This window comes from Phyllostomus discolor, chromosome 7 (assembly GCF_004126475.2).
Source record: "Phyllostomus discolor isolate MPI-MPIP mPhyDis1 chromosome 7, mPhyDis1.pri.v3, whole genome shotgun sequence".
Taxonomy (NCBI): Eukaryota; Metazoa; Chordata; class Mammalia; order Chiroptera; family Phyllostomidae; genus Phyllostomus; species Phyllostomus discolor.
In genome coordinates, this window is record NC_040909.2 from 12,111,806 (window position 1) to 12,136,977 (window position 25,172).

The following is a 25,172-nucleotide window of genomic DNA, read 5'->3' on the forward strand; positions in this document are numbered from 1 at the left end:
GAGGACCCCACAGGGGCGGTGAGCGAGAGGGTGGGCCGCTCGCAGTGCCGGATCCACGCCGACTGGGCAGCCTGAGGTTGGCCTGACCATCCGCCCACTCGGTACCCACGCTGCCCTTCCAGGGGCTTCCTTGCAGCCTCCTGCTGCGCCCGTAGGCTCCACGAACACGGCTGTCAACGTTGAGAAGCCCGAGGCCTCGATAGCTTCTTCGCCTGCATCCTCAGCTTCCCAAGAATGGAGGGTCGAGCTCCGAGTAAGCACTCAGCATCCTGCGCAGGGCTGACTGCGAGCCACAGGAAGTGGGAGCGGCCGGCCGGCTCGGCGACCCGCAGTTTCTTTGTCGGAGGGACTGATGGAGGCACGGGCGAGTCCGGGCCCTTGTGTTCACCGCGACCTCCGTTCCCGCGGCCATCGCGGCGGCCCGGCCCTGGTGAGCAGAGTTCCCCGAAGACCGAAACGTATCAGTGGGTGTGTGTGCTCAGCGCCCGGTGGTGACCAGCCCGAGGCACCCGATTTTCAAAGGCAACCGACAGCCACTCCACAGCTGCCCTCACCCCTGCTCCGTGAGAGACGTCGAAACGCCTCTTCTGAACACACTGGCAAACACCCCCTCCCACCCAGAGGCGACGTGCACGTGACAGTCCTCGGGCCCTTGCAACTACGTGGAAACTTGGAATAGGTCTGCGGCTGCACACAGCTGGCCGCCGGGGTCCCCGCGCCCCCGCCCTGCTCATCACCGCTCCGGCGCCGCGCCGCCGGGAGCAGGGGCCCCGAGCGGCCGCTGCACCGCGCCGCCCCTGCCCAGCTCCGCGGCTTTCGGGCTTCCTTCCGCACCACCCGCCGCGCCCTGCCCTCCAGGGAGCGGCTCCCGAGGCGGCTGCAGCTGCGCCCCGGTGCGGGCCCTCAGGCCCCAGCCATGTGGGACCCACGGGCAATTAGGTGCGTACGCGCGCGGGAAGAGCTGGGGAGCTGCCGGCCTTCCGGGCCCCGCGCCTCTTCCAGGCGGGAAGCGGCGGTGCTGGGGCTGGGGACCCCAAGGCGGAGGCCAAGCAGGCCATCCCCTTGTGCCCCGCACTCCTCCAGGTGCAGACCCCGGCCTGTCGCGTGGGGTTGGACCAGGAGCAGCTCCGGCCTTCCGGGCTCCGGGGGACTAGGGCGCGCGCTGCGACAGGACTGCGGTGGCGCGCGGCCTGCCTCGTCCCCCACCCGGGGACCGAACCTGCGGCTCCCGGGGCCCCCTCCCATCTCCTGGTGGGGGACCTCGGGGCACCAGCTCATTCCGATGAGAAGACCTGCGGACGCGCCCCCGGGCACGCACTCGGGCTGGCGGGCGCCCGGGAGTGGGGCGGGATTTGCGGGGAACTTGGAGAGTGACCACTTCCCGGCAGGGAGAGGATCGCGATTCCAGCCCCAGGAAGGCCTCTTGCCCAGCCTTCCCGGTCGTGAGCAGGGCTTGCCCGAAAGGGGCTGCACCGCCCACGGTCCTCAGCGAAACGAGTGTAGGGTGGGGGTGCATCAGGGGCCCCAGGCCGACAAGGGGAGTCCCCAGAAGCCCAGGCTTCTGCTTTCGGCGGTTTTCAAACCTGGGCTCGGAGCCTGGAGCCTGGGGGGTGCGCTCAAGGGAAGCCCTGAGCGTTTGTAACGCCGTTGAAGTAGCGCCTATCTTTCAGCGTGCAGGGCGGGCCGACCCGCTTCCCAGTTGGGGCTGTTTCTGGGTGGCCGCAAGCTTTGGTGCTGCGGTGAAAATTCTATGGGAGATGGGCAATTTGAATAATAAAGAAACTGATTTTTAAAAGAGGAGAGAGGAAGGGGACCCTGAGGTGTCTAGTCCCCAGCCCTGTTGCTGTTAGCTCAATCAATACTTAGCTGGAAGAAATATCAGGGAGCAAGGGGCTTGCATGCCCAGCACCCGGGTTCCCCCCACGCTGAGCTTCCCGGGTGGCAGGCGCCCTTCTTAGGCAAGGTTGTTACACAGACCGCTTGGTCTTTTGTGGAGCATCCTGTTTTGAACCTGGTAGGAAGTTCTACCACCTTGAAGGAGAGGGAGAAGTTTGTTCCAAGTGTTCGCCAGTCAGCCCTGTTTTGTGGAGCTGCAGGATGGGTGCTTGGGCTCTCTGTCCGGTTGGCTGGCCCTTGCATCCTCCCCAGGGGACGGAGGTAGGATTGGGGTGTGTGGCATTCGTGGGTGGAGTCAGATCACACTCCTCCAGGCATAGGGGTTTCTCAGTCTCCTTTTGACCAAGACCAGCAAGAGAGACCACACCCACCCACATACGTATATAAGGATAAAACTCAGCAGGGGCTTCCCAGTATAGGATACTGATTCTCTTCTCAGGGTGAGGCACAATAGCATTTTCTGTTTCTTTATTATTATTATTATTGTTATTATTATTATTATTTTAAAGCTAGTTATAATCAATCCATTAACTTGAGGCCTCCAGGGGTGCCCATCCTTTTGGCGTCTCTGGACCACACTGGAAGAAGAAGAGTTGTCTTGGGCCACACATTAAATACAAACACAAACTGATGAGCAAAACAAAACAAAGAAAAAAGATTTTCAGTAAATCTACGATTTTGTGTTGGGCTGCATTCAGCGTCAATCAGGGCCGTGGGTTGGACACCCCTGGAACCGGTTCAGGTGGCTGTTGTGGGCTCTCTTTGGGAAATCTCCAGGCAACCGGGGAGCAGCACCTCAGCCTTTCCCTGGGAAGGAACTCTGGGAGGGAGGAGATAGTGCTGGACAGCTGGCCGGAGGCTGGTATTCATACCGAGTAGGGAAATTCCTGCCCGAGTAGTGAGAGTACCACAGGACGTGGCTGTGTGGTTTGCCCCAGCAGCGTCTGCAAAGGCAGGCTAGAGGATGCTTCTGGTTACTCTGGTTGTCTGCCCACACCCGCCTGGCTGCTGGCCATGGGCCTTGTGTGAGTGCTAGTGGTTGGGGGCGGAGCGAAAGGGGATGAATAATGATTCCTAGCCATTATGCCTTTCTTTTTCTTTTTTTTTTCTCTCTCTTTTTAAAAAAGATTTTATTTATTTTTAGAGAGGGAAGGGAGGGAGAAAGAGAGAGAGAGAGAGAGAAACATCAATGTGCGGTTGCTGGGGGTCCTGGCCTGCAACCCAGGCATGTACCCTGACTGGGAATCGAACCTGTGACACTTTGGTTCGCAGCCCGTGCTCAGTCCACTGAGCTACACCAGCCAGGTCTTTTCTCTTTTTTAAAGAAGGAAAGAAGGAGAGTGCTGCAAGCCTGCCACAAACTCTGGATTTATAAATTGGAAAGGGGATTCTTTAAGTCCCTGGTCAGAATTTCACACCTGCAGTGTCAGGAGCCGGGCCGAGAACATGTTATAGGTGACGAAACTGAGACCCATCGCCTGTTAGTCACTAGTGGTGGATCCAGGATTAGATACCAGTTCTCTTGACTTCCCAGCCCGTCGCTCTCAGGGACCAAATAGACACTTTGCCCTTGTGAGATTCTTAAACTTGCTGATGAGTTCTGTTTTCCTGTGGCTGATACCAAAGGGCCACGGCTGTGGTATATTCCCTCTTACGCCTATCTGTGTTTCTTGGGGTGAAGTTTCTTTTAGCAGAGTAGAGCCTGCAAGCCCCGAGTTTGGGTGGGGAAGATAAAGCACCCCTGGATGTTTTGAAGAACTGAAGTGGAGGTTGGGGTGTGGGCCTCCGGCCATTGCCGCTGAAGAGCGTGGCATTGTTTTAGCTGACCTTGAAGAATAAGCTGTCCGCTGCCCTTTCAGATGGGGAAGTGCGGCTGACAGGTCAATGCCTTGCCTTCGGTTTCCCAGCCGGTGACGTGCTGACCGTAGACTCGTGGCTTTTGTAACCGGTTTCCTTAGTGTGGAGCCTGAGGTTCTTAAGGTCAAGCAGTCCTTGCCCTAAGAAATGAAAGAGAAATCTGAGGGGAAGTCGTCTTTGTAGCAAAGACGACACTGCTTTGAGTTACAGCAGAGAGGGATGGCGGGGACAGTGGCGGTGGCAGGGAGAACATTCAGGTTTAACATTTTTTTAAAGATTTTATTTATTTATTTTTAGAGAGGGAAGGGAGGGAGAAAGAGAGAGAGAGAGAAACATCAATGTGCGGTTGCTGGGGGTCATGGCCTGCAACCCAGGCATGTGCCCTGACTGGGAATCGATCCTGTGACACTTTGGTTCGTAGCCCGCGCTCGATCCACTGAGCTACGCCAGCCAGGGCTAGGTTTAACATTTTTTTAAAAAAAGTGTTGAACCAGGTAAACAGGCATCGCTGGAATCCCCAAATGTCAGTGTGCTTAAACCACGAGCAGGGTTCTTCCTTTCATCAGCAAGGTCGTCCATGCTGCCTGGTGAGACATTGTTCTTGGTCTGAATTCCTCAAGGAAGCATTGCTTCACTTCCTTGTGTTTAAGCAGTGCCTCGTTTCCTCGTTTTTGTGGGAAATCTGGAAGCGTGAATCAGCCTTACCTATGCTACCTTGACCCAGTCTACCTGACTCGACTCCCTCTTTTCCCGGGGTGGTGTGGAGTCAGTGCCCGCCTGAGCTCACCGTGGCCTGTGCGTCTGAGCTCCTATGAGCCCCGTGAGCTGGTGGAGCTCCTGTGTGGCTGCCAGGGCTGAGCCGTGGGTCGGGTTAGCTACTTCTGTGTTTGAAGTTCCAAAGGCATTTAGATTGAGAAGTTTGTCATTTTTTTTAAAAGCACCGGGTCCTCCTGCAATGGGGGCAGGGCCTGGAATGGGGCAGGGTTGCTATTCCTAGAAAATGGTGATGACCTTTTGGAGGCATAGGGGTGGAAAATTTCCTCCCTTTTCCCTGCTAGGTTCTTGGGCTGTTGTAATAGTGAAGCTGGTGGAAGACAGATTAATAGGAGAATAATAAACGTAATTTTATGTGGGGGAGGCCCAGAAAAATATGAGGCTCCAAGAAGTGAGTAGAGGGAGAAGCTTTTGTATCTTTTAGACAAAGAAACAATGTGTTTGTGGAAAAGTGACAAAACCGAGGAGGGGCGTGAGTCGGGGGCAGTAAATCAGGGAAGAAGTAACAAGGTTTGTTTACATAGGCTTGTCTGCCCCCCACTCCCTGTCTGTGGTGGAAGAATGCCTTCTACCGCCTGGCACAGGGAGAGTTCCTATCTCACGGGAGGCTTATCTCACAGGGTAGGGTCAGGGCGTCCTTGCCCTGGCTGTTTCTCAGTACCTTTAATTCAAAATAACCAACGTGCCAAAGAGACATATTTTGGGGTATCATATTCTGCTCCCCGTCAGAGGAAGCCAGGCCCTTTTGGAGGAAAGCACACAGCACGGAGAACGGAGAGAATCCCAGTGGGCAGTTTGATCCACTGAGACAAGGCTATACCCGGGTCGTAGCCTTGAACTGGGATGAGCTTCCTGTCTAGCTGCGGCCTGCGGGGCACTCTTCTTATGTCACCCGTGGGCCAGCTCATCCTCTGCCCTGCAGGGTTCCCCCTACCCTGAGGCTCAAAATTTGGTGACTTCCAGGGCTCACTCAAGTCTGAACTCCTTGGCCAGGTACTGAGGTTCTGTCTAATATGCCTTCTCTTCTCCTCTCGGTGCCTGGCCCTTGTCACACCTCTTGTCACTTTTTGTTTTTCAGGGCAGTGTCACCTTTCACAAAGCTCAGGGCCCGGTCCTGTGGAGGACGTCCACATGCGAGACATGGGCACTGCCAACGGGGGCAGAGCAGAGTGCATGCCAGGCCGGCCCGAGTGAGAGGGTTGGCGGAGATGCAGGCAGGCGCTCCAAGAGCGTTCCCAGCCCCTAAGTCCTTCCGGGGGAGAGGTGGGAGGTCAGTGTGGGGCCATGTCTAGACCGAGGAAAAGAACTTCTAGCAGGCAGATGGAGGGGTGCCAGGAGGGAGAGATAGGCATTCCCGGTCAAGGAAGCAGCTTCTTTTTAAGAATAGTGATGAGCGAAAGGGCTTTACTTTAAACATCAAAATAATGATGATGGTGATGATGATGATGATGAAATAATAGTAGTAGTAGTTGACCTTGTGCCAGGCTCTATGTTGAGTGTGTCTCATAAATTATCTTTTTTTTTTTAAAGATTTTATTTATTTATTTTTTAGAGACACTTTGGTTTGCAGCCCGTGCTCAATCCACTGAGTTACGCCAGCCAGGGCTCATATATTATCTTAATTAATTCTGTCAGAAATATTATGACTAATCCCCTGCCCTAGAATGTAAACTTCACAAGTGTTTTGGGTTGGTCTCGCTCACTCGCATGTTCTGAGCACCCAGCAGAGCACTCGGCCCTCGGCACTTGTCTATTGACTGGAGAAACGGGAGTCCAGTCACGTAGGGGACACCGTCTGTTTTCCAGTAAGGAAACCGAGGCCTAGAGTTGAGTGAATTGGGTACCTGACCCCAGGCCTGGAAGAGGTGAAGTGAGGCTTGATCCCAGGCTTCTAGATTTTTCTCTTCTATCGGGGGACACATTCATATCCATCTGTCCTCCTCCTGGCACCAGCCCCAGCCCCACTGCATTGCCATGCAGAGGCACGTGAGAGGGAGGCAGCCAGGTGCATTGGTGTCGCAGGTGGTGACCACACTGTGGGGCACGCAGGGTTGGAGAACGCTGGGAAGGTAAGTGGCGGGTGTGTGTGCGTAAGTAGGACTTAGAATGGGAATCTGAGCTATTGGGCTTTATTCTACAGGGAGTTTGGAGCCATGAAAAGTGGGGTGTGTGCGTGTGTGTGTGTGCGTGTGTGTGCGCGCATGCGTGCGTATTTAATAGTTTTGAGCTTTATTTAGAAGGCTGGGAGTGTAGATGAATAGATCTTTCCATCTGGCCACTTTTTTCAAGGCCAAGTTCAAGGCCCTGTGTTTCGGGAAACTTGTTAGCTAGTGTTAGAACTGGGGCTAGAACTCAGATTCTTCCAGCACTACTGAGGGGCTGCCCTTCAGGGGTCCCTGTCTGGGGGAGACTTTTTTTTATGGGGATTTCCAGGGCACCTCTGAACCCCTCCCCTGTCCTCCCCATGTCACAGTGGATGGTGTTTTAGCCTCTTTGCTGGGCTTGTCTTGCCGTCTATTCAGGGAGGGAGAAGTAGCTTATTCTGGTCGGGAGGGTGGAAGGTGGAATGGAGGCCAATCAGCATTTAAAATATCGCAGAGGGGGTTGGGAAGGGATCTGGAGGAGAGGATAATGGGGCTGCTGCTGTTCAATTCAAGGTTCCCCCCTGCCCCACCCCTTGAATGGGAAAGCACCTTTGCTCCAAGTTTCCCGGTGAATGGGAAAGCACCTTTGTTCCAGGGCTGCCTCGGGAGGGCTTTGTGCCCTCTGGGGCTGCTCCAGACTTTGCAAACCTTGTAATTGTCTATAGCTCCCAGGTGCTTTGGGGGCGAGTGGAGAATATGACAGGAATGCGGTGCTTGCTGGGCAGCCTGGATTTAGCACAGATGCTGAGTCAAGATTTATGAGCAACCTGTGCTGGCTGATCCTTAACTTCCTCATCTGTCTTGAGTCACAGTGGAATGCTAACTTTTGGGGCTTTCTCTGGGTTTGCTGTTGCAGGGATTTGATTTTAATTTGAAAGGCCATCCTTCCCATTTTCTCCAGTCGCCCTCACCCTTTGTGCAACTCATCCCTCCTAGGGCTTGTGAACACTGATTTGGGGACGGACTTGGATTTGTGCCTTGCTTGGAGATGTCCCTTCACCTCGATTAAACCTGTTTTCTGACCTGGGAAATTCTGGTAACAATTATACATCTCTCACTGGCATTTTAGGGACATTCAATGAGAAAATACCCAAGAAGAGCTTACTATATGGAACATAGTAAGTGCTCAATAAAATTTACTTGTTATTATGCAGCTGCCTCGGACTTCTCACATTCAGATAGAATGGAAAAATGCCAGCCAGTGGCACACACGGAGGGGAAATTGTGACCGTCGCCGGCCACCAACCCGGAGGAGGCCTCCCTATGACCCTTCTCTTTGGGGGTCAAGTGATTGACACTTCACTGCAGAATCAGGAGTTGACACTGATCTTTCTTTTTCCTTAGTGATATTTCTTGAGCATCTTCCAGGGACCTGGCGAGGTTTTAGGGACTCGGCCCTGCCTTTCAGAGTCCAAGCCATCTGTACGTCATCCAAGTCCAGAAGGTGCTGTGAGAGTCTCAGCTCGTCCTTCCTTGAGAATGGGTTCCTTTAGTCCGAGTTTCCATTTTCCTGCTTTTGGGGGGTAGTTAAAATATCCCTTCTTTTGTGAAGTCATGGGGAGAGAAGATGGTACACTTTTAAAAAAAAAGACACTCATATTTGGCAAAATAAAGAGTGAGCAGCTCTATTTAGGTTCCTTTTGATTTCTTTTCTGTGTGTGCAAATGTCACTGCCTGCCAGCTCCAAACCGATCTGCAGGATTGTTCTTTGCTTTGGGCATTCCTGCATCCCTGAGACTGGAATTTCACACGGGAATATGTGGCACTTTTTGCTGACCATTGAGTTCTCAACAGGTGCTTATGAATGTGTAAACATCTCTCTCCTTTGTTTTCCCCGAGTAGCCAGCCGCTGTGGCAGTTTTATTTTGGTTGGATCTGTCTGGTGGTTTCTGGTTTGTGCTTTGTATGGTTGGCTCTTGTTAAATTTGTGTCTTCCAAGGGAGCAGCTGACAGTTCAACATTTCTTGGCTTTTCCAGGAGATGGTGAGAAACCCAAAACCACCAGTGAAATGAACCGCCACTCCCCTAAACATTTCTTCCTTTCCAGTTCCTCCAGCTTAATCATCTGCCTCTGATAAGTCAAGAGCCAGGGAATCATTTATTCATGCAATGACGCTGAGCCCTCGGGTTGCAGAAATAACAAGACTTAGTGAGACTTAGTTTCTGCCTTAGGAGCTCAGTCTAATGGGGAAAGCAGAAAAACAAAGGTCTAGCACGGTGCTTTGGAGACCTAGGCACTTTGGAGACCTAGGCACTTTGGAGACCTAGCGGAGGATGGGGGCAGGAGGGCCCTGAGAGCAGCCTTGTTTAATGCGAAGTGGAAGAAAGAGATGAAATGGGCACGCCCTTTTCCTTTCTAGGAAATGAAAGAGAAGAGCTGCTTAAGCAAAAGGAGGAAAGTTTTGGAAGGCTGCTGATGTCTTTGGTATTTAGGGAAGGGGCCAGGGAGCAGCCTGGCCTCAGAGGCAGTGGCACCCTGCTTTCCGCCTCTCTTGTCTCTGGGTATGGGAGACATACCCATGACATTCTCTCATGCCAAAGTGGCTTTTTTGCAGGGTAGGGGCAAGGCCACTCCGTCTGGAGCCTCCGACCTCAGCTGCCTCCACGGGAGGAGCTTCTCCAGAAGTGCCAGTTCAAAAACTCCCGCAGAGGGGCTCAAGCCTGCAGGTGTGATGCTTGCTTAGATCACACCCGAGGGCCTGCCTCGGTGCACCTCGGCTCTCCCCTGGGCAGGTCTCTGGGCCCAGCTAAGCAGCCATCCCAGTGGGTGATGGATTACCACGGTGACAGTCCTCCAGCTGAAAAGGGTTTTCTAGGGCCTGTGAGCAGGTGCCCAGAGCCCTTCTTCCCAAAGGAACAATCCCAGAGACCGACTTGAGGCCATTTTCAGATGCGCCAGCCCTGACCCCTCCCGCCCTTCCTCCAAGGCCTTGAGTCTTGCTGATTGTCTTAGCTACAGCCGCTTAACCAACTGACTGGTGATTTCCGGAAAGCCCTGTGAAAACAGGCAAATACTTGGGCTGTTTTTAGCCAATATTTTCTCTTTGTTGAGTCAACAAAGCAAAGGTTCTGTTGAAGTTGCAGGGTTTACACTCAACTTACATGCAGGGACCACCACAGCTGATATGAGCGCCCTGAGTTGTCTGGACCCGGGGCGAGACCTGGGTTGTGGTCCTGGCTCTCCTGTCCACCCCTGGGTCGTGTGGAGCAGGGAGCCACGGTGGGGGCCTGGGGATGAGCTGGGGTTTCACCTCCTGTGCTCACTCACCACTCTGTGACCGTGGTCAGGCCTTCGAACCTCTGAGCTTTGGGGTCCTTGCTCCAGAATTTCAGTCCAAGTATCTCACTTTATTGAATCCTTTCTATTTGTGTGATTCTGTGAACATATTCAGAGAGGGTTGCTGGGTGATCTCCCGATTCCCAGATCTATTTCCCAAAGATTACCACTCTCGTTAGTTTCATGAAGTGTCCTTCCAGAAATTCTCCTCATAGATCAAATGTACACGCACGCGCACACACACACACACACACACACAAACACACAGATATGTCCTTAAGTTCTTCGAGTTGTACTACAAATTGTCCTCCAACTTGCTTTATTCACCTTAATTGCATATTTTTACATTTCTTCCTTTTTATCTAGATCTGCCTTATAGTTTTTTTAATTTAAAAAAGATTTTATTTATTTATTTTTAGAGAGGGAAGGGAGGGAGAAAGAGAGAGAGAGAGAGAAATATCAATGTGCGGTTGCTGGGGGTCATGGCCTGCAACCCAGGCATGTGCCCTGACTGGGAATCGAACCTGCGATGTTTTGGTTCCCAGCCCAAGCTCAATCCACTGAGCTAGGCCGGCCAGGGCTGCCTTATAGTTTTTAACAAGTGTATGGTGTTCTGTACTAAGCTGTACCATTTTTTAAAAAAATATAAAACCCGGCTGTCGGGCTTTTGGATTTCTGTTGTTTTTGCTTTTACAAAGAACGAGGCAGTGAGTGTCCTCACGGGCTTGAATGGAGTAGGGCTGTAGAATAAATTCCCAGCACCTCTGGGCAGCAGCACGCGACAGTTGCTCTGCATCCATCATGTTGCTGAGTGTTATGCTGCTATTTTCAGGGCTTTTTGATGTGTAGAAGTTTTGTATTTTTCATGGATTTGTGACTATCACTATATGGCTTCTGCCTTTGTTATCCTTAGAATGGCATTCCTGAATGTGAAGCTTGCATGCCATTTTTTGTGTGGTATTAAAACTTTTGAATTTACCTAATTCAAGAATCAAAAACTAGAAAGGGAGGGAGTAGGCCCTCCTACTCAGCCCTCCACCCCATTCCCAGTAAGGGTAAATAATTTTATTTCTGGTGGATCCTTCTAGAATTTCTTTATGAATATACAAGCAAAAACGAATATATATACTTATTCAGCCCTTCCCTCCCCCTTTTTAAAAAATTTTGAACAAAAGGGAGAATAGTGTACACACTGTTCTGCATTTGCTTTTTAAAAATATATTTTGAAGACTCTCAAATCAGTACATAGAAAGCTCACTCTTTCCTTCCTTCCTTTCTTCCTCCCTTCCTCCCTCCCTCCCTTCCACACTTGTGTAATGCTCTGTCTGAGGACTGCATTTAATTTATTAAACCAGTCCCCTGTTGACGGGCATTAAGGTTGGCCCCAGTCGTTTATTATTATAATAAGTTTGACAGTAAATAATCTTGCACATCTGCCATTTCCTATGTGTGCAATCAGTCTGCAATATTGATCCCCAGAAGCGGGATGACTGGGCCAAAGGCCATATGTACATGCCACTGATTAGGTATTAACCAAATTTCCCCCCTAGGGCAGTGGAAGGTGATCTAAAATGTGTGCCTGTATTTTTCTTTGTGCTTTTATGGTTTCTTTGTCCCAATGCTTTTTTTGTTAAAGAAAATGAGATGCTAGCTTGTGATAAAAGGCACACATTTTAAGTATACTGCTCAATAAGCTTTAAGAAATTCATACATCTGTGTGGCCACCTCCTCCCAGTCAGAATATTGAACATTTTCATCCCCCCAGAAAGTGCTTTGGTGCCACCTTTTTCCAGTCACCACCCCTCCCTCCCTTTGGTTCCTTACATTTGTCAATTCGAGAACTTGACCTGAGTGGAATCCCAAGTGTATATTCTTTTGAGTGTGGCTCCTTTGGCTCAACATCCCGTTTTTTGATATTCTTTATGTTGCTGTGTGTGTCAGCAGCTCGTTCCTTTTTATTGCCGTGGGTTTTTAAAATAATTTTATTTTTCCGTTACAGTTGACATTCCCTATTTTATATTAGTTTCAGGCGTACAGCATAGTGGTTAGACAATTTATGCTGTGGCTTTTTGTTTTTTTACACTCACTTTTTTTCATTCATGTAGAATGGACTTTGGTATATGATGTGTATTAGTTTTGTATTGTTGCCACAACAGATGATCACCAACTTAGTGGCTTATAACAACCGAGTTATGCAATTGTCTCACAGTCTGTAGGCCAGAAGTCTGGGTTAGCTCAGCGGGTGTCACAAGCCTGAAATGAAGGTGTTGGCGGGCTGGGCCCTAATACAACCCTCTCCCGGGCTCATGCACATGGTGGGCAGGGCCCAGTTCCCGGCAGCTGTAGGGCTGAGGTTCCTGTTTCCTTACCCACTGCCGCCCAGGAGCCTCTCCAAGGCCACTGCCTTCCTTGTCACACTGGCCCCTCCATCCGCCAGACCTGCAGTGACCCTGCAGTGACGGGTGTCTTGTCCACACTTCCCATCTCCTGCTGCGTCTCCCCTGCCTTCCTCTTCCCCGGGGTCTCTCTGACTGGAGTCAGAGGAAGCTTTCTGCTGTAAAGGGTTCATGTGACTGGGTTGGGCTCACCAGGCCACCCAGGTAACGTCCTCATCTTAGCATCTGTAATCTTTTTTTTTTAAAGATTTTATTTATTTATTTTTGGAGAGGGAAGGGAGGGGGAGAGAGAGAGAGAGAGAGAGAGAGAGAGAGAGAGGGGGAGAGGGAGAGGGAGAGGGAGAGAGGGAGAGAGAGAGAGAGAAACATCAATGTGCGGTTGCTGGGGGTTATGGCCTGCAACCCAGGCATGTACCCTGTCTGGGAATCGAACCTGCGACACTTTGGTTCACAAGCCCGCACTCAATCCACTGAACTATGCCAGCCAGGGCAACGTCTGTAATCTTAATGACAGCTACCAAGTCCCTTTGCCCTGCAGTGTAATGCTTTTGCTGGCTCTGGGGGTTGGAGTGTGGGCTTTGTGTGGGCAGGTGTCCATTACTGGTCTACCAGTAATGGTACGAAGGAGGAATTTAAACTCTCTTCCATCTAGCCGGTTGTAGCAGCTGATTTGATCTTTTCTTACCAGTTTAAAAGGCCACCATCATCATGGGTGACATTCCTGTAGGGTGCACATTATTTCTGTGTGTTCCATTTGTCCCGTCGGTCTCCTCACTCTCAGTTCAGTGTCACACTTAGAAATCAGATGAGTTTGAAAGTGCACTTTAAAATGGCAGAGAAGTTTTTCTCTTAATGCTTCTCTTTTTGTTAAAAATATTTTGGCTATTCTGGCTTGTTTATTCTTTGTGATGAAGTTGGGAATTACTAATGTCTTTAAACGTCCTGTTTTTTAATGGAAGTTTTGTTGAAAATATACATCAATTCATTAATATGGAGAGGATTTGGTAATTTATAATAGTGAATTTGCTCCAGCAGAAACATGTTGGGTATTTTTAAAAGTCAAGACTATTTTTTGAGTAAAAGTGTTTTTTTTTCTTTCTTTTTTAATCCATGTAAGTCTGGCAATTTTATGAGTGTTAGTGGGTATTCTATCAGGAGCTTTTAAAAAAAGCTTCTATGAGAAGTTTATATATGCCTGTACTTGTACATGTTTTCATTAATATTTTTCTTCTTACCCTGGCTTTTCCTTGAAAAGTCTGTGTTTGTTCCCTCAGCGTGAACAGGTACAGGTTATTTTATTCTTGTGTCACTTTTAGCCTATAAACATTCCATCGGAAAGCAGTATGAATATAATCCACCTTCCCAGGAGTCCTCTTTCTGCTTTTCTCCACATAGTGAAACGGTCCACGTATGGTCTAGAATTTGAGTCCTTCTGAGGTGAGTCCAGCCTTAATGGGGACATCCAGGGGAAGCTGGCCGCGTGGCAGATTCTGGACAGTCACTCAGCAGGGATAAGACCGGAATCGTAGAATAGAACTATTTTATCCCCCTCTCAAATAAAATAACCAAGCTGCTTTACGAAATCATGTCCGAAAGCTTTCTTCACTCTTGCTTTACCAGGTCAGCAGCAGCTTTCTTGGGTTGTACCTCGGCTCTGCAGGTCTTTGCTCAGTTAAGGGAATAAGGAGAGAAACGCCAGGTTCTGTGTTTATGGGGAGGCTACGGAGTGGCCAGCTAGTTTCTCGTTGAGCTACTGCGGGCACTAAACGGGATGCTCAGAGGAGTTAAGGCCAGGTTCACTCAGCACAACCTGTGACCCCGCACTCTATCCAGACTATGGTGCAGAAGCAGTTCCGAGCGAACTTAGTGCCTGATTGCGGGTATTATCAGTCTCCGTGTGTTAGATGTTGTGCGGGATAGAAAGGTGGCACGCCGCGCAGTGGTGAGAGTAGGGTAGTGCAAGAGGCGTGGGCGCCCGGTCCCTAGGTGGAGACCCTGCTCGCCGAAATTTGGGGCAACAGCTCTCAGGTCTGCCACTCTCACACGTGAGGGACTAAAGGCTCCATTGCTCACTGAGCAGAAAAACAATGTCTCAGAAGTTGCGCCCAGGTTACTATGCTATCTAGAACAGCACTCTTCCAATAGAACTTTCTCGGCGTGGGTGATACTCTGTGCCTGTCCGGCCAAATACAGTAGCCACATGCAACCACTGAGCACTTGAAATGTGGCTAGAGCGACTGAAGCACTGAAGCTTCCCATTACATTTAGTTTTAGTTAGCTTAGTTAGTTTAAAATGTAAATAGCTACGTGACTAAGGCAGGCCTCGGGATTCTCTCAGACCAATGGCTCCCGCGTATTTCCCTGCGATTCCCCGGGCTCTGTCCTCTTCCACCCCCTGTCGGCTTCCTCTCCGAGCTGACATTTGGGGCTGCGCACCTGCGCGTTCGGTGTCTAGAGCCACAGCCTCGCTTCTGCAGTGGACAGCGCCCCGAATGACAGAGAGATTTTTGCTTTGGAAGCTTGTTCAGAAGAGCGAGCAAAAAATGTTCCCAGAAGCCTCTACCAAACACCTCTATAAGTCCCAAGAGCCCAGTTCACGTGCCACACCCAGCACTGAACCAGTCCCTGGCGGGGAGGTAGGATTTGCTCTTCAGATCCTGCTCAGGAACTAGGGGTGGGGTCGGCTTCCCACCAGACCAGCGGCTCTGGGGGAAAGGGGGAGCAACAGAAACGAAACTGGGGTTCCGTCAGGCAGGGGTGGCCACTTGCAAGGCCCCAGGATGATTCACTGGAGCGAAATGGGTCGTCTCCAAGCCCTTCTGAGTTATAAATACTGTGCAGTGACACTCAGGGCCAATGTTCAAGTGGCTGCCGTAAAAGTTAACCTGTGTTTAGTTTTTGCTATGACACCGTGCTGTCACTGTAGAATCTAGTGAGCTCTCGTTAGCCACTCACTTGTAAAGCCTCTTTAGGAAGTCCGTTCCCTGAGCTTGTTATCATCTGTGTGCTGCAGAGTTGCGTGAGGGCTGTTGGGTGTCCAGGTCAGAGTCCAGCCCTGTCCCTGCCACCAAGCAGAGATGTTATTGCTGAAAAAAAAAAAGGAGCTAAAGTGGGTCTGGCATGTGGTCGCTTAGTGGTTACTTATTAAAAACAAAACAAATAACCCTTTCCTTTCAAGTTTGGGTCTGTTTGGCTAATATCTTTATGTAAAAGCACACACCATGGTTAGTCATCAGGTAAATGCTAATTAAACCCACAATGAGATCCCACCTTGGTTAAAGTTAACAAGGCTGGTAATACCTAGTATTGACGAATGTTGGCAATTTATGCTCCCAACACACCGCTATTGAGAGTCCAAATTGGTCCAACCCCCTGGAAAACGGGGAGTGTCTGCCAAAGCCACACAGCACCTTGGGACCCAGCGGTTCCACCCCTGGGCTGTGTGCTCGAAAGAAACGCAGATGCTGACTCACTGGGGACGTATGCAAGGATGTTTATAACAACTTGAGTCATAGTTACCTCAAACTGGAAACTGACGCCCAGCAGTGACGTGGATACATAAAGTGTGGTGTGACCCATGCAGTGCCGCACCGCACAGCGGTGAGATAAGTGAACTGCTCCTACACAGTGACACAGGCGGGTCTCACACAGACAATGTTTAAGGAAAGAGACCCGGCTGGAGAATCCCCACTGTGTGATTAGGTGGTTCAAGAACAGACAAAACTGCTCTGCAGTTCAGAGATCAAAATCGGGGCGCAGGTGTGTGGACACAAGGCAGGGGCAAGCGGGTGCTGTGTATCGATACGGATAGGGTCACCTGGGTTAGAAGGTCATCGATCTGAGCACTTAAGATCGGCGCGTGTACCACGCATTCCCGTGTTTCACCTCGCTGGCAACAGGTGTTAAAGGAAAAAAATTGGGCCTTTTGGAGGTGATGGGTTAGGACACCCCAATTACAGGTATCTTTTCATTCATATGGCATGCAATTGTTGATGCATGTTGTCTGACAATTGGCCTGCAAGTCCAAATACATTGTTTGCATAATGTCCGTTTTCTTGTGCTCAGAGAGATTACTCTCTGATGTGATGTGTTGCAGCCCACGTGATGTGCTGCCTTCTGGAGGAGGCTCCCCCCGCCTCAGTTATGGAGGCGAAATTGATAAACAAAGTTGTTAGGTATTTAAAGTGTACAATCCGATGATTTGATATACGTATACATTGAGAGAGGATTTGGAGGTTTTTTTTTTTTTAATAATTTTTTATTTGTCAATGACAGCTGACATACAGTATTGTGTTAATTTCAGGAGCACAGCACAGCGATTAGACATTTAGATGAGTTATGATCACCCCGACGGGGGGGGGGTGGGTTTCGATCGCCGCCTTCTCTGTGGGGCCCGCACGCACGCCCGCCTGGCTCTGTGAGTTAGTGTCTTGGCTGCCTTCCCTTTCCCGGACGTGCACGGAAGTCAGCACCGCTGTGAGCCGGGGAGGTGTTGGTCCCCTGCCATGTGCTGGGCATCTTGGCATGGCATAGCACGCATAGGGAAAATGAATACTTTTTTTTTTTTGTTACACTTGGAGTACAAATACAAGTCTGGAAAAATATTCTTCCTTTCTGGGCTTTCCGTTTGTTTTTACTTTTTAAAAATTTTAATTGTGGCAAAAAACCCCCACATAACATAAAAGGCACCACCCCACATAACATAAAAGGCACCACCCCACATAACATAAAAGGCACCACGTTGGCCGTTTTAAGTGTGCCACTCGGTCACGGCGAGTTGGTTCACACTGTCGCTCGGCAGATCTGCAGAACTGTTTCATCTTGCAAAACCGAAACTCTGTGCTTAGTGAGCAGTAACCCTGCCTCCTTCCCCCGGGCCCTGGCAGCCACCTAACTTTTGCAGGTGGCTGCCATTCTACTGTCTCTATGAGTTTGACTCTTCCAGGGGCCTCCTGCAGGTGGAATCACACAGTGTGTGCCCCTTTGTGACTGGCTTATTTCAGCCAGCACCCGGCCTCAAGGTGCATCCGTGTCAGTCGGTAGCCTAGGTCAGTTTCCTTCCTTCGTAAGGCAGGGCTCTCTTGTGTGTGGATTCCACACTTTGTCAGTCCGTTTGTCTGTGAATGGATCTTTTGCTTGCTTTTAACGTTTCTTCATCCCTCAGTTTCCTTATCCCTAGGGCAGTGTTTCTTACTTTTTTCATCATAGTCACCCCCCTCAACCATGTAACTTTTTTTGGCTAAAGTAGCAAATTTTAACACCACAGATACCCTGTATATTTATTTCTATATTATATATATATGTGTGTGTGTGTGTATATGTATGTATGTATATGCACACACACACACATATACCTGCACTTTGTACATAAAAAGAATAAGTTTTCACTCCTGTAGAACCACTTTTCACCCCTTTGGGGGACAGCGTGGCTCCGCTGAGGAGGCGCGCTAGAGAGGAAATCACTCCCAGACTAATGTATATGGAGGGAGCCCCAAACTTGCACTTGAGGACCATGCTAAACTCACCTCTGCTCTCCCTGCTCCTGCTGACTCCACCTCCCGCACTGTGTGTCCCGCCCCTTCAACAGACCAACGGACAGACAGACAAGCAAACGGAAGAAGGCAGCAGCCTGACTTTGGCTGGGTTGCGGTGGAGAAGCCTCTTTTCCAGTCCTGGAGCGGGGATGGCAGCCTCTGCCCCACTGCCCCAGAGGAGAGAGTGGCCCCCTGTGCCTGCTGCTGCCCCCACCCGGACCCTGCAACGGCCGCTGCTGCTGGAATGCTCACTGTCAAGCGCTCGTGACCCTGTGTCTGGCTCACAGGACACGTTTTCCCGCAGACTGTCCTTCTCCTTGGCGTGTCCTTGACAGTCACAAGCGACCCCGTTCTCAGACTTGCACGTATTTCCCCACATTATTATTTACTTCACAGAGCACATAAAATAGCCCCTTAGGGGCAGTGGCATCCGAATGGTTATTCCCAGGGGCTGGGCTGAAAGTTCAATGTCATATACATTTATATTTGAAACCAAAGCTCCTATCTCTGTGATGCAAAGTAGGGTTTGACTAAAAGCGCTAGAGTTGATTTTCCTGCCCTGGACTCCCATGTAGTCTCATCAGCAGCAACTCTTACTGACTCTTCCTCCCGAGTTTGTTTTATGCTGGCCTATTTCTTTTCATCTGGCCTGCAGCCAGTGTAAACCAGTTCTTGGTAATCCCCAGCTTAAAGCCCTCTAGTGCCGTGCTGTCCGGTGTGGTAACCGCTAGTTACTCACTCATGGCTATGTAAATTAAAGTCAGTTAAAATTAAGTAAAATGAAAACTGTAGTCCCTCAGTTGTACTAGCCGTATTTCAAAGGGATAATGAGCCACAAATGGCTAGTGGTACTGGATTGGCTGGTACAGAATAGATCATTCTCATCATCACAGAAAGTTTTAAGGGACAGCCCTTTCCCAATTGCACTTAAGATGAATTCTAAGACCTTCTGATGGCCCTCAAAATCCCAGGCCCTCTGTCTGATGCAGCCCTTACCACCTCCTCCAGCCTCACTCTGTCCCCTGCCCACCCAACAGTTCTTGAACTGTGAAGCTAAGAGCCTTTGCATATACTGTTCCACTTGCTTGAACACCCACCCATACTTTTCCTCTTTAAAATAGATTATTCTTTTTATTTATTTTTATTTTTAGAGAGAGGGCAAGGGAGGGAGACAGAGAGAGAAGGAAATGTAGATGTGAGAGAGAAACATCAATCAGTTGCCACTCATACGTGACCCAAATGGGGACTGGACCCGCAACCCCGTCATGTGCCCCGACCGGGAATCAAACCAGTGACCCTTCGCTTGGCAGGACGACGCCTGACCAACTGAGCCACACCAGCCAGGGCCTACCTTCACTTTTCACGGGGCTAACTCCTGATTCTCTGGACCTTAGCTTAAATGTCTTCTAAGAGAAACCTGCTTTGCTCCCTTTAGTTTAGGTTGTATCCTCCTTTTTTTAGTGTCCCTCTCCCTAACGAACAGGAAGCTTCTCAGAGGTGGCATAGTGGTCATCCTTTCACAGTCAACCCCTGGTACCTGGCACGGTGCCCGGCGAGGTGCCCGGCACAGGGTGGATGCGGTGTCATTGCTGACACGGGAGTGTTCTGCACGTTACAGATCTCCCGAGAGGCACATGCGTGTTGGGTGAGTGTGTGAAAACCTCATCAAGAGGCATGGATTTTCAAACAGTCAAGAGACCCTGCATCTTCGGTAGATAGTTATTTACGATATTTGCTTTTTGCTGGGAATGAGTTTTCGGATGTAAATTTTACAAGGGCCGTTCAGAGCTGGGCTTGTCAACTGGTTTTAAAATCCCCGTCTTGACTTTGGTGTTCTGTGTAATTGGGTGTTAATGAGGCTGTAAATTGTAGCAGAATATATTTTTTAAAGATTTTATTTATTTACTTGAGAGAGGGGGAGGGAGGGGGAGAGAAACATTAATGTGTGGTTGCCTCTTGTATACCCCCTGATGGGAACCTGGCCTGGGAGCCCAGGCATGTGCCCTAGACTGGGAATTGAACTAGTGACCCTTTGGTCTGCTGGCTGGCACTCAATGTACTGAGCCACACCAGCCAGGGCAGGGCAGCATAATTTAAAGTTGATGGACGGAGGAGAGTGGGTGGACTGGGACAGCCCCAGGTTGATGGCAGGCGGGTGAGAGAGCTGAGGTGGGCTGGCTGGGGGGTCTGTTTTTTCTTGTTCTGTTTTGATGCCCAAGGAGGAGAGGCTTGGGACTACTACTTCATGTTTTTCCAGAGGCCTTTTGATAGATTTTGAGTGAGTTTCTTAAGAAAATCCCTACTTTTCTCCTCTTGCATTTGCCCTCTTTCCCTCAAGAAAAGAAAAGAAAACAAAACAAAAACTGGAGTCCCCAGGATGAGTCTGACTTGGATTCGTCTCCTGGCTGACTTCCTGTGGGGAGCAGGAAGGAGGCAGTTTTAAGAATTGTTCTCTCCGGCCTGGGTCTGGAACTAGCTCTCCCCCCAGCATTCCACAGTTGATCTTGGATCATGGACTGCTCCTAGGGTCTTTTGAGAGGATTTTATTTTAAAAAAGAATGCTACCAAAAACCAAAAAAGCAAATTAATTTGCTTTCAAGATTTCAAGTAGTACCCAGATGACCTGTGAAAGTAAAGCTCCCTCCGCCCATGTCGGCTGCCCCCAGCCCGCCCCTGTTGGCAGTTTTTGCTCTCTTCCCATAAGTCAATTGTGCAATTTCATGCGTAGAAACATAAAGAATAGTGCAAACCACAACATCCCGGATCTATTTGCCTTCAGACTTGCTTGTTTCAAAATCGACTCAGTGCATTTGTGTTTTTCTTGCTTCTGCTTCTTTGTGTGTAGCTAGGCGGCCCATGACACCTCCCCCAAACCGGACCTTGCGTCCTCAGAGGGGCGTAGTGAGCTCGGCGGAAAGCCAACTGCAGCAGCTGTGAAAATGTCTCTTACTTATCTTTTTAGCTGTTGTACCATGAGCAAACACGAAAGTACAGGGGAGGGACTGCTGGGCGCCAGCCAAAGTATCACACACGGTAGTGATTTGACTGGGTTCTGACCTTTAGCCTCTGCCTTGGCCCTTCAGAGTGGAGTCGAGCTCCTGAAGTCAGGCCGTCTAGGTCTGGATTCCTGCTCCGCCTCTGTCTGTGTGACGGTGGCAGGTGGCGTGATGTCTCTCTGCCTCAGGTTCCCTGTGTGTCACATGGGGACACAATCATGCCTACCTCACGGGGTTTTTTTTGCAAGAATAAAGTGACTCGGTGATGTAAAGCCCAGAGTCGGTGCTCAAGCATATTGTCATTCTGTTACATTATTGCCACTTGTATTTAACAATTGCACCTTAGAAATAGGCCACCCAGTTATTTAAAAAAAAGACTCAACACCTGAGTCCTCTGCGTTCTAAAGCAGAGATAAAGAGCATTCTGTCCTATAATAAAAATGTAACTGTCAATAAATCCTGTTAAGAAGTGAAAAGCCTTCCATGTGGTTGGCAATTCACTTTCCCCTGTGACTTGTCGGCACCAACAAAAAGCAGAAACGTAAGTGCGTGAATACATGGGATGTTTGCCCTCATAACTTTACGAGCTCACTCCTGGTTTCTGGGGGAGTATAAAGCCCCCCAAATATCCTGACGTGAATGGTTTTTATTACATTTGTAAGCAGAGTGGAAAATATTTTGTGTTTGAGTTCTTCAATGTCAATTTGACAACAGTAATTAAGTGTTATTTAAAATAATAATTAAAACCCTATGGTATTAGTGTAAAAACAGACACACAGATGAATGGAACAGAACAGGAAGCCCAGAAATAAACCCATGCCCACAGGGTCAATGACAAAGGAGCCAAGATACACACTGGGGGAAAGGGCAGTTTCTGTAGTACGCGATGTCGGGAAAGCTGGACAGCTACATGCGGGTCCCTGGTGTGGGCCACCGGAGAGGCAACCACACACTGATGTTCCTCTTCCTTCTCTTTCTCCCTCCCCCGTCTCTAAAAATAAATAAATAAAAGAAAATGTTTTTTAAAAAGATAAGAAATAACAAGTGTTGGCAAGGACATGGACGCACTGAGCTGGTTCCATCTGGGTATCACGGGGCCGACAGGCCTCATATCACTGAACTCCAGTAACTTGACCTCTGAAGAGGCTGCCGCGTCTGGCTCAGGACCTCAGCTCACTGAGTACCGACTGGCTCACCGTGACCTTTGGCCAGGTGGCAAGTTCCCGAGTGAAGCTAAAGCACTGCTTTGTAAGCCCACTGGGGGCTCACCAAGGAGAGTTTTGGGGTTTGAAGCTCAGATTTGCCTCGTCTCACTGATTGCTCAGGCTGCGGTAGGGCTCCATCTAGAGAGGTTTCAGTGGCATGTCCTCTACATTAAGAGGACAGAAGATCATCTTGGCTGCATGTGGAAGTCTTTCCTGGAGAAGCCAGGACCACGAACGGGGCCTGCAGAGTCCATGGAAATGTGGAGGGGCGTTCGTTAGCGCTAAACCCAGAATGGAGATGGTGGGCCTGAGTTTCCCAGAAGAAAAACGCCCATCCAGTGAGGCTGACTTTGGAGGGAAGCTGCTGGGAATGTTACATTTGATGATGACAAAAATGCCTTCCCGCTCCCCAGTGGGAAAATATGATCCCAGTGACAAGGCCAAGTGGGGAGAGAATGACAGCAGCTGAGAACCCTGCGTGGAGGGTAGCCCAGGAGGGTTTGTTAGCACCCCAATAAGCACCCATGGCTGATTTGGTCAATCGGAGACAGCATTGCAGAAATAAGCAAGGGGGAAGCACAGGGCCTGCCATCTTTTTTTTAAAGATTTTATTTATTTAATTTTAGAGAGGGGAAGGGAGGGAGAAAGAGAGGGAGAGAAACATCAATGTGTGGTTGCCTCTTATGTGCCCCTTTACTGGGGACCTGGCCTGCAACCTAGGCATGTGCCCTCCTAGACTGGGAATTGAACCGGCAACCCTTAGGTTTGCAGGCCCATGCTCAATCTGCTGAACTACACCAGCCAGGACCGGGTCTGACATCTTAATGGCTTTTAAGAATATACAAGTTGAGAACTTCTGGCCAAGATAGAACTTCTGGCATAGGTAGATACACTCTGCCTCCTTGCACAACTAAAGGAAGGAAAACAAATTTAAAAACCAAAAATAACTAGAACTGCCAGAAATTTGAACTGTATGGAAGTCTGACAACCAAGGAGTTAAAGAAGAAATAATCATCTAGATTGGTAGGAGGGGCAGAGACAGGCAGCCAGGGCAGAGAGGACACATAGCAAGGAGGGGGCTGGAGGACCGGGGTGGGTAAGGTGGTGACTGGCAGACTTGGTGGTCCCACATATGCATGCGATTAAACTGGGAGGAACAACTGGGGAGCCAGACAGACTGAGCAACCCAGGCTTTCAGTGCAGGGAAACAAAGCCTCAAAACCTCTGACTGTAAAAAGCTGTGAGGGTTGTGGCAGCAGGAGAAACTCCCAGGCTCACAGGAGAATTTATTGGAGAGACCCACAGGGTCCTAGAACGTACACAAACCTTCCTGCCCTGGAATCAGCACCAGAAGGGCCCAATTTTCTTGTGAGTAGCGGGGGAAGTGACTGAAAGCTAGTCGAGAGTTGAACAATCGGCATTGTTCCCTCTTGGATCCCTCCCCCACATAGAGCACCACAACACAGTGATGTGGATTGCCCCACCCTGGTGAATACCCAAGGCTCCACCCCTTACAATGTAACAGGTGCACTGAGACAAAGAAATATAGCCCAAATGAAAGAACAGATCAAAACTCCAGAAAAACAACTAAGTGATGAAGAGCTAGCCAACCTATTGAGTGAACAGTTCAAAACACTGGTAATCAGGGTGCTCACAGAAATGGTTGAATATGGTTGCAAAATAGAGGAAAAAGTGAAGGCTATGCAAAGTGAGGTAAAGAAAAACATATAGGGAAACAACAGTGAAGGGAAAGAAATAAGGACTTAAATCAACGTTTGGAGCAGAGGGAAGAAATAAATTTTCAGCCAGAACACAATGAAGAAATAAGAATACAAAAAATGAGGAGAGGCTTAGGAACCTCCAGGACAAGTTTAAACATTTCAACATCGGAATCATCGGGTGCCAGGAGGAGAAGAGGCACAGCAATAAATTGAAAACTTATTTGAAAAATTAATAAAGGAGAACTTCCCCAATCTGGCAAAGGAAATAGACTTCTAGGAAGTCCAGGAAGCTCAAAAAGTCCCAAAGAAGTTGGACCCAAGGAAGCATACACCAAGGCGCATCATAATTACATTACCCAAGATTAAAGAGAAGGAGAGAATCTAAAAGCAGCAAGAGAAGAGGAGAGAGTTACCTACAAAGGAATTCCAATAAGACTATCAGCTTATTTCTCAAAAGAGACCTTGCAGTCAAGAAGGGTCTAGAAAGAAGTATTTGAAGTCATGAAAGGCAAGGACCTACATCCAAAATTGCTCTATCCAGCAAAGCTATCATTTAGAATGGAAGGGCAGATAAAGTGCTTCCCAGGTAAGGTCAAATTAAAGGAGTTCATCATCACCAAGCCCTTATTATATGAAATGTTAAAAGGGCTTATCTAAGAAAAATAAGTTAAAAATACGAACAGTAAAATGACAACAAACTCACAACCATTAACAACTGTACCTAAATCCACCCCCGCCCCAAAACTAAGCAAACAACTAGAACACGAACAGAATCACAGAAATGGAGATCACATGGAGGGTTATCAGTGGGGAGGGGGTGGGAAAGAATGGGGGGAAAGGTACAGGGAATAAGAAGCATAAATGGTAGGTACAAAATAGACAGGGGGAGGTTAAGAATAGTATGGGAAATGGAGAAGCCAAAGAACTTAATATGTACAGCCCATGGACATGAGCTAAGGTGTTGGAATGCTGGTGGGGGAGGGTGCAGGGCAGAGGGGAATAAAGGGGAGAAAAAATGTGACCACCGTAATGGCATAATCAATAAAATATACATACAAAAAAGAATATACAAGTTGATGGCAACGGCTTCCATCCCCTTAACACCCCCCTCCACTTTGAGGTGCCTGTAGGCAGCTCGTAAAATATAAGGAAGGATCCACTCAGAGATCTCGTTTGCTGTTTAGAGTTGGGGTCCTCTGTGATGTCTATGGAGCACATGCTTAATAGAATGAATAAGTGAATGAAAGAAGAGCAGCACCAGGAGCACGATGCATAAAAGGTGGGGCTTACTCTGCTTAGTGTAGACAGCACTGTAAAAACATCATTTCTGGTCTGATTATTAAGGTTGTACATTGTAGAGCAGTTGGAAGTT

General features: G+C 49.2%; 1 protein-coding gene and 1 long non-coding RNA gene across 2 annotated transcripts in view; both read left to right on the top strand.

Annotated features, from left to right (window-relative positions):
- The first annotated feature begins 514 nt into the window (after positions 1-514).
- Positions 515-25,172, top strand: part of TRANK1 (tetratricopeptide repeat and ankyrin repeat containing 1) — a 95,173-nt gene continuing 70,515 nt past the window's right edge. Inside the window, exon 1 of the mRNA XM_028518748.2 lies at positions 515-939. Within this exon, the coding sequence (XP_028374549.1) occupies positions 917-939 (23 nt within the window). The 5' untranslated portion in view covers positions 515-916. The remainder of the gene's footprint in view (positions 940-25,172) is intronic.
- Positions 4,227-7,747, top strand: LOC118501564. Its single transcript, XR_004904185.1, has 3 exons — positions 4,227-6,027; positions 6,131-7,184; positions 7,233-7,747. It is a non-coding gene; the product is annotated as an uncharacterized LOC118501564 (long non-coding RNA).